Raw genomic sequence first — 10162 nt, 5'->3', positions numbered from 1 at the left:
ACCTATGCCTTTTCTACAGATCGAGCAGGACCATCTACCTGAAGGGGTTTGTGGTTTGTCTGCCTTTCTACTTATTAGGACTTTGGTTTTAGCTAGGTTGACTCTAAGGCCCTTCGATTCTAATCCTTGCTTCCACACCTGAACCTTCTCCTTTAGTTCTGATAGTGACTCAGCGGTTAGAGCAAGGTCATCAGCATAGAGGAGCTCCCAGGGGCATCCTGTCTTGAATTCCTCTGTTATTGCCTGGAGGACTATGATAAATAGGAGGGGGCTGAGGACTGAACCTTGGTGGACCCCTACCTCTTCCCGAAGTTCTTCACTGTACTCGTTGCCAACCCTCACGTTACTGACAGCATCCCTGTACATGGCTCGCATATGGTTGTATGCACATATATATACACACACATATATATATTATCTCCTTATTCGAATATTTTATCTTTACTAGACCCACACATTGGATTTAATAGTGTGATACCTGGATTGTCTATTCCAGCATAATTTCAATCTTCCTTGGGAAGTATGTAGATAGCCTTGAGCTCTGGTTTAGTGGTGCATTGGAAATTCTCCAATTTTCTACTCTTTCAGGCCATAATCTCTTTCTCTCTCTCTTTATCTATCTATCTATCTATCTATCTATCTATCTATCTATCTATCTATCTATATATATATATATATATATATAGTTAAAAAAAACAACAAAGTGAGGACGTGTATATATATATACATACACATATGTATAAACATTAAAAGATTGAACACAGTTTTGCACAAATAATATTTCTTTTTGTAGGGCACTCGGGATTTTAGTCCTCAGCAGATGACTATCAGAGAAAATGTGTTTGCTACAATTATTGAGTGCTTCAAGCGTCATGGAGCCGAGACCATTGACACACCCGTCTTTGAATTAAAGGTGATAACATTCTTTTTTACTTTCATTGATAAATATGTTTGCTTTCTCTGTTACAAATGTGATTTAGATTTACATACACACACATATGTATAAACATTAAAAGATTGAACACAGTTTTGCATGAATAATATTTCTTTTTGTATATGCTACTGTGTGTGTGTGTATGCAGCACAGTGTGACCTTACAGATGCAGTTATGGCCTTGTAGTGAAAGAGTTTGTTTTGTAATCATGTTCCAGGTTCAATCTCACTGTAGAGCACCTTGGGCTAAGTTTCTTCTTGTTGTAATTATTGAGATGGAATCTTTGCAAAAGCCTGTTTGTGGGTAGTAGACTTAATTCATTGTCTACTTCAACATCACCCTTCCTTCTAAGTCTTGGGTGTCCTTAGTGCAAGGAGTCTTCTCTGTTTCAGACAACATAGCATGTATTTATAGGTTTGTGTGTGTATATAAATATGTATGTAGATACATCTCCTCATTTGTCTTAGGGTTGGTTAATCTAGTATCCATTAATCTGCTTGTAATATTCTGTCTCACAAATTAGAGACTATAATAAGTTAGAGTGTAAGGGTGTTTAATGTAATGTGGAAGAAACATGAATTTGTAATTGTTTGTAATTGTGTACCTCAGCAGTGAGTGACTATGTTTATTTGTAGTGTAGGGTATTAATATACTACAGAATATACATTAATTTGCTTGTAATAGTTTATCATGTATGCATGAGATTGGGTTGATGTAAACTGTGCAGAAGCCAATCAGAATGCATCTATGATTTGAGAACCAACTTTGTCATGAAGTGTGATACTGATTCTGCATGAGAAGTAAGTTACCCCTTTAGCATTTAAACTGGCCATATCAGGTCAAAATATTCTACCTGTAATATGTTCCAACTAGCCACATTTGGCCTCTCACACCTACTCTGCATACAGTGTCATTGTAAAAATAAACAATCAAATCATCGAAATCCCAAATCTGCAAGATAATGCTTGATTAATTCAAAACAATATAAATAAAATAGCATTACATTTGACAGAATATTCTGAATACTAAAGGATATGAGTTATTTATGGAATACTCAACCTCTTACTTTATAGTTTAGTAAGTAGTTTCAGTTATGAAACAACTGTCAAAATCAATAAAAGAGTCTGTCAGTAGAATTAACTAAAATGCTTGCAGTTACTTCCCCAGTTGCAATTGTTTTTGTTATCAAACCATTTTCTTGTTTCTTCTATCAGGAAACCCTTACTGGAAAATATGGTGAAGATTCTAAACTGATTTATGATTTGGTTGACCAAGGAGGTGAAATTCTATCACTGCGTTATGATTTGACTGTATCTTTTTCTAAAAGTTTATTAAAAGGAATTTTTACCTTGTGCTCATTGTTAGTCTAACATCTTAACCTTTTTGATACCAACCTACTTGAGACTGCCTTTGATTCCAGGATGCAAACTTCCCATTTTCAAGTAACCTAAATTAAAACTGACCATCAAAATTTTTTTTTCTAACACCAGATTAATAATGACAGTTATTTCACTAAATTCTTTATTATTTTCAAAATTAATTAAAATAAAGGTAGTGTATACCAGCAGAAATTTGGTAACAAAAGAGTGAATAACATATTCAGTATGTTATATCAAATAAAATTAAAGTGATTAAGAGTCCAACAATTCTTTAAAATTCTACTCCTTGATTCAGTGTTTTACCAATCTACTGGCTCCAGTTGTCTTCAGGTTCAATTTCCAATATTTTCTATTTTTACCAATTCCTTAACTGCCCACAGGTACCATTTGCTCGTTATTTGGCCATGAACAAAATCACCAACATAAAACGTTACCAAATTGCTAAAGTTTATCGGCGAGACCAACCTGCCATGACGAAAGGGCGATATCGAGAATTCTATCAATGTGTATGTTTATATTCTTACAAATATTGTTGCTAATTCTGTGCTTTAAATCTTTCTCTAATGTAGTCACCCTAATTGGTTATCCATTAACACTGTTAAACTGATTCAGTTTTCTTTAACACCATTTTTGTATGCTTTAATTTTCAACATTACTGATTCTCTTAAATGCCATCTAGTTTAACATTTATTTTAACCATCAACATCTGTGTTGTTAAGTTTCACAATCAACATCTGTGTTTGTTAGGTTTCACGTTCTACATCTATGTTGTTAGGTTTCACGTTCTACATCTATGTTGTTAGGTTTCACGTTCTACATCTATGTTGTTAGGTTTAACTATCAACATCTGTGTTGTCAGGTTTAATATCATCAACAGCTATGTTGTTAGGTTTAATCATCAACAGCTCTATTGTTAGGTTTAAGCCATCAGCATCACTGCTGATTAATTCACCTTTACTTGATTTCCTATATGTAAATATTACATTGTACCACATCCGTTTAATGCATATCTTTATTATTCTATTGTGATAGGATATTGATATTGCTGGTCAATATGATTCAATGATCCCTGATGCTGAGTGTGTGAAGATGGTGTCTAGTATCTTAACTGAACTCGATATTGGAAACTATGAGATCAAGGTGAGTTGACCACATTATAAAGGTAGGTGTTGAGTATTTGAGTGTGTGTATGTGTAAGTGGCTATGTGAGTTGAGTGTAGGAGATTGTTGATGTGAGATGGATGTAAGAATCTGTGAACAAATGAGTTAAAACTAAGAATGAAATGTGTATAGAAAAGTGTGGAGTGTAATCTCATGAGATGAGTGTAAGAATAGTTTTCATTGAATAAAGTTTTAAATTGAAATAGTATTATAAGGAAATCTTTCATTGAGATAGTATTATAATAAAGTTTTCTATTTAGACAATGTTACAATCAAGCCTTTATTGTAACAATATGATGTGAAATTCTTTTATTAAGACTATATTATAAGAAAGTCTTTTATTAACACAGTTTTATAATATAGTGAATTATTATTATCATTATTATTAAGGTGGTGAGCTAGCAGGATCATTAGCATGCTGGGTAAAATGCTTAGCTGCATTTCCTCCGTCTTCATGATCTGAGTTCAAATTCCACCGAGGTCGACTTTGCCTTTAATCCTTTCGGGGTCGATAAATTAAGTACCAGTGAATCACTGGGGTTGATGTATTCGACTTAACCCCTCCCACCAAATTCCAACCCTTGTGCCTACAATAGAAAGAATTATTATTAAAGCAGTGAAGGTGTCAAGCTGGCAGAATAGTTACTGCACCAAACAAAATGCTTAATGGCAGTTCTTCAGGCTCTCTACATTCTGAGTTCAAATTTTGCTAAGGTCAATTTTACTTTTCAACCTTTCAGAGTCAAAAAAATAAGTACCAGTCAAGTACTAGGGTTGGTGTAATTGACTTCCCCTTCCCCTCAAAAACTGCTTGTCTTGTACCAAAATTCGAAACCATTATTGTTATGAAGGCAGTGAGCTGGCAGAACCATTAATGCATCAGACAAAATGCTTCGTGACATTTCATCCATATTTACATTTTTAAGTTCATACTCTACCAAGGTTGACTGCCATTTTAGCATTGGGGTTGATATAATCAACTTACTCCCTCCCCAAATAGACCTTATGCCTGTAGTAGAAAGGATTATTATCAAGGTGATGAGCTGACAGAATCATCAGTGTGTTAAACAAAATGCCTATCAGCATTTCTTCTGGCTCTTTCATCCTTCCCTGATTAATAAAGTACTAGTCAAGTACTGAGGATATTTGTAATTGATTTGCTCCCTTCCACTAAATTACTGACCTTGTGGAAAAATTAGAAAGAATTATTATTATTATCATTTGAAACTAAATATGTGTGTACAAATCTTGTATTTTGAGCACACATTTGTATGAGACTGAATGTCACAATTTTTGAAAGATGTGATATCTCCAGTATTGAAAGCGTACTGTTGAGAATTCAGTGCAGATGGGCATAACATGTTGTTTGAATGCAAGATGATTGCATTCCAAAAATTCGTTTGTATGGCTGACAAGTAGAGGGGTTCCACGGTAAAGGAAGACCCCCCCCCCCTCTGTTGGTATAAGGATAACTTGAAACAATCACTAAAATCCCTACACCTTAATTTAACACCATATTGCCTAGAACAATCTGAGTGGTATAAAATGTGTCATGTAGCATCAAAAAAATTGAGTTGAAGGAACAGAACAATAAAAGAATGATATTCTGCAATCAACAGACACATTTGTTCAATCCCAATCAAAATTATCATTGTTCCCATTGTGACTTTACTGCAAAATCCATACCTGGACTCAAAATATATTCATGCATCCGTCACAAATAAATGCTGCTTCTTTTGTTTTTAATCCTTTCCTTCAAATACTTATATGTAAAAATCGAGGAGGCATCATCATCATCATCATCATCATCATTATTATAGAAATAATAATAATAATGATGATAATAATGATAAAGTCTGCAGTTAATGCAGATGGCTAGATAGTGGCCATCACCATCTTCAAGTTTAATTAAACAGTCTATATTACAGGAATAACTAATTGATCATTTGGTGATAGCAGGTTAGACTATATCACTCAAAAAGGTTTCTAGCTGAATATGCATGTGAGCATGAATACATACATGTGTCTGTTTATTCATGTAGATGCAAGCATAGATAAATAGTTTAGTTCACATTGCAGTCATGAAATATTGGGTTCAATTCCAATTATAGCACCTTTTAACCTTTAGTTGACTCAGGTGTTCATCATCATCATCATCATCATTGTTTAACGTCTGCCTTCCATGCTGGCATGAGTGGGACGGTTTGACAAGGGACACCCAGGCAGAAGCCTGCATCAGACTTCTGTGACTGTTTTGGCAGGATTTTTGCAGGTGGATGCCCTTCTTAACACCAACCACCCAGCAGAGTGGACTTTGTGTTTTTACATAGCACAAGCACATGTGAGGTCAGTTTTGGCAAGGTTTTTTACAGCTGGATGCCCTTCCAAAGGCCAACCACTTTACAGTGTGGACTGGATGCTTTTTAAGTGGCACCTGCATTGACAGGGTCACCAAGTAGCCTGCAAGACAAAAATCTTTTTGAGAGGGAAGGGGTTGATCTTGTGTCAGATGATGAAAGGTTATAGAGAGACAGAGATACAGAAACAGGTGTCTTGCGGTAGAGGAGGTACAAGGTTACCCAGCCGGAGAGAGAGAGAGAGAGAAGCATCAGAAATGAGGACAGAAACAGTTGCACTGCCGCAAAGGAGATACATAGCTACCCAACCTGAGGGAAGTGCAGGAGAAGGAAAGCGAGAGTGAAAGACAGCAGGATAGAGGTGAACGAAAACAAAAATTAGATGAAAGCCAGTCAGAGGGACTCTACCTGTAAGATAATGAGTCAGCTTTGTCACATAGTATCAATCTGATTTTTACCTGGGGTTACATTTTAGGATACAAGTGTCTGTAGCATTCTCAGCTACTTACAATGTATTTCGACATTTGGCAAGCCAGATGGCTGCACCAGGCTCCAATCTGATCTGGCAAGGCTTCTACAGCTGGATGCCCTTCCTAATGCCAACCACTCCGAGAGTGTAGTGGGTGCTTTTTACATGCTACCGGCATGGGAGCCAGTGAGGCGGCTCTGGCATCAACCATGTTCAGATGGTGCTTTTTATGTGCCACCAGCACAGGAGCCGGTCAGGGGGCACATTTGCACGGTGCTTTCTATATGCCACTGGCACCAGCACAAGTGCCAGTCAGGCGGCACTGGCCATGACTACAATTTCGATTTCACTTGACCCAACAGGTCTTCTCATGCACATCATATCACCCGATGATTCAAGAGTCCTTTTAAATGGGCTGGTTATGCAACACTGGCATTGGCTACAGTTGAGATCTCACTTTACTTGCTGGATCTTCTCAATTGCAGCATATCTCCAAAGGTCTCGGTCTCTTGTCATTGCCTTTGTGAGGCCCAACGTTTGAATGTCATGCTTCACCACCTCATCCCATGTCTTCCTGGGTCTATCTCTTCCACAGGTTCCTTCCACTGTTAGGGTGTGATACTTCTTCTCTCAGTTCTCCTCATTCATACCCAACACATGACCATACCAGCACAGTCATCTCTCTTGCACACTACATCTGATGCTTCTTATGTCAAACTTTTCTCTCAGGGCGCTTACATTCTGATGAGTATGCACACTGACATTATACATCCAGCGGATCATACTAGCTTCATTTCTTTCAAGCCTACGCATATCCGCAGCAGTCATGGCCCATGTTTCACTGCCTGGTAGCATGGCTGTTTGCACACATGCATCATACAGTCTACCTTTCACTCTGAGCAAGAGGCTCTTTGTTACCAGCAGAGGTAGAAGCTCTCTGAACTTTGCCCAGGTTATTCTTATTCTAGCAGCTACACTCTCAGAGCATCCACCCCCACTACAGACTTGGTTGCCTAGGTAGCAGAAGCAATCAACTACTTTTAGTTTTGCCCCCTGGCTTGTGAGGGAATCTGTTTTCTGTACATCTTCGGTGTTTATTGCCCCTGTTCATCTGCCACATGCAAAAACTATCATCCTGATTAATCTTCCTTTGATATTGCTGCACCTCTTATGTGTCCATAGCTTACACCAGGTACATCTTATGGAGTTTTGACCTATGCCTTTTCTGCAGATTGAGCAGGGCTGTCCACCTGAAGGGGTTTAATGATAATAATAATAATTATCAAATACCTCAGCATTTCTCCTGAGCCCATCTAGCTATGTAATGCGTAAACTTAGTTTGCACAAGACTGTGCTCAGCATCCATTTTCAGCATCTGTCATATATTTAAAATACACTCCCAAATATCATTCCATTTCTTTGCTGCCATTCATGAATCAACAACTCGCTCATGCTTTCTTGAATCCACAGCTAAGTTATTGTTATTATTATTCAAATGTGGCTTAGTCAATGAATCTAGGATTCCCCATTTCTTTCAATATCTAGTTGCAAAGGCCACATGTAATTTCATTTCAATTTCAGCCAGACTCCCCATCCCATTGCAAAATGCTTATGTGATAAATTTAACAATTAAAATGTACATGTATATTAATTTAGTATTAATATTTTGATAATAATAATTATTAAATACTATGGCTTTTCTTCTGAGCTCATCTAGCTATGTGGTGCAAAAACTCAGTTTGCACAAGACCTGTGCTCAACATCCATTTTCAGCATCTGTCGTATATTTAAAATACATTCTCAAATTTCATTCCATTCCATTTCCTTGCTGCTGTTCATGAATCAACAACTCGCTCATGCTTTCTTGAATCCACAGCTAAGTTATTGTTATTATTGTTCAAATGTGACTTAGTCAATGAATCTAGGATTCTTCCATTTCTTTCAATATCTAGTTGCCAAGGTCACATATAACTTCATTTCAATTTCAGCCAGATCCCATTGCAAAATGTTTATGCAATAAATTTAATGATTAAAATGTACATGTATATTAATTTAGTATTAATATTTTAATGATAATAATAATTATTAAATACTATGGCTTTTCTTTTGAGCCTGTCTAGCTATGTGGTGTGTAAACTTAGTTTGCACAAGGCCTGTAGTCAACGTCCAAGTGTTTTTGCAGATCTTCGTATCAGGTGATGACAAAATTTCCACAACTACCAAGTAATCGATCTCAGGGCTACTACCGTCAATGTTGGCACAATGAAAGGAAGGAATGGGAAGATTATTGAAATGTTGGAGTGAAACCATGTTGATGTGTGTGCTGTGCAAGAGGTAACATGGTGGGGAGACTCAGCTAGATTCCTCCCGGGAATCTAGTTAAGATTCAAATTCTTCTAGGTTGGCAGGAAGGATGGAGTAGGTGGTGTAGGCATACTGTTGGTAGAAAAGTGGGTAGATAAGGTAATTGAGGTAATCAAAGTATGTGATAGGGTAATTAAGATGAGATTTATCATAGGTAAATTAACTGTTACATTTATGTTCTTCAGTCTGGACTGACTGATGATCAGAAGGACCAATTCTATGAGGTCCTTTTGCAGACCACCTTAACAACAAATGACAGAGATTTTGTTATTATGGCTGGTGACTTCACTGGACATGTTGAACAGCATCCCCATGGATTCCAGTGAGTGGATGGGGGCTATGGTTTTTGATCTAGAAATGAGGAGGGAACAAGTCTGCTGGAGTTCTGTGATGCAAATGATCTCATGATCTGCAACACTAACTTCAAAAAACCAGCCATCCACCTAATCACTTATCAATCTGGTGAGCACATAAGCCAGATTAACTACCTCCTCACCAGGCAACAAGATAGACAGATGCTTAAAAATGCGAAGTCTTTCCCAAGTGAAGAGTGTACAACCCAGCATAGGTTACTAGTTAGTGACTTCAGAATTAGAGCTGGAAAGACTCAGGGAAATAAACCAATCTGGAAAAGATTATGGAAGCTCAAAGACCCAGCAAACAGACAAAAATTTAGAGATTTACAAATTGAAGCTTCTGATGAAAGAGAGGAAGAGTTGGGGACAATTAGGTTAGAGGACAATTGGAAGTTCTTGTGGGACTGAGGGCTACAAACAAAATCTGTGGTTGGTGCAGAGTCCCAGCTAGACCAAGGGTGACATGGTGATGGAGCAAAAAGACAGGCATGAAAAGACTGGAAAAATGGTGGAAGCAAAGAGTTATATAAGGTAGCCAAAAGGGCAGTTAGGCATACAGCATATATATAGCTGAAGATAAGAGATTTGCAAATGTGAGGATCAGTGGTGTGAGGTGTTCAGGATTGTAAAGCAGTGTATCACAGAAAATTCTGAGATGTGGTAGGTGAGAAATGTGTGTGAATGGATAATGGTATGCTTGCACTTAGTGACTCAGAGAAGATGCATGGAAGTATCACTATGAAAGGTTACTAAATGTGGAAAATGAATGGGAGAAGAAAAGTCTATCAAATATTGAACCAATTGAGGGACCAGCCATCAGAGTTGATAACAGCATAATAGGTAAGGCAATTAAGGACATGAAGACAGGGAAAGTCCCTGGGCCATCAGGAATCACTGCTGAGATAATTAAAATTTCTGATGTTGTACAGCTTAGTCACCCACATAGTTAATCAGGTTATTCAGGAAGGCACCATCCCCAGTGACTGGTGTAGTAGTATTATAGTTAGCTGCTATGAAGGTAAAGGTGGTGCCTTAGATAGAAACATTAAATTGCTAGACCAAGTCATGAAAGTTACTGAGAGGGTTATAGCTCAATTGATTAGAAATAGAATTAAACTAGATGAGATGCAGTTTGGAAGAGT

The 10162-nt window shown here is 37.4% G+C and overlaps 1 protein-coding gene across 1 annotated transcript in view; it reads left to right on the top strand.

Moving 5' to 3' along the window:
• Positions 1-10162, top strand: part of LOC106883735 (histidine--tRNA ligase) — a 112929-nt gene that overhangs the window by 71338 nt on the left and 31429 nt on the right. The window contains exons 2-5 of the mRNA XM_052969549.1: positions 794-913; positions 2149-2244; positions 2694-2819; positions 3346-3453. Of these exons, the coding sequence (XP_052825509.1) occupies positions 821-913; positions 2149-2244; positions 2694-2819; positions 3346-3453 (423 nt within the window). The 5' untranslated portion in view covers positions 794-820. The remainder of the gene's footprint in view (positions 1-793; positions 914-2148; positions 2245-2693; positions 2820-3345; positions 3454-10162) is intronic.

Source organism: Octopus bimaculoides, chromosome 7 (genome assembly GCF_001194135.2).
Source record: "Octopus bimaculoides isolate UCB-OBI-ISO-001 chromosome 7, ASM119413v2, whole genome shotgun sequence".
Taxonomy (NCBI): Eukaryota; Metazoa; Mollusca; class Cephalopoda; order Octopoda; family Octopodidae; genus Octopus; species Octopus bimaculoides.
Note: the sequence above shows the minus strand (reverse complement) of the source record. Positions and strands in the feature narration are given on the sequence as shown.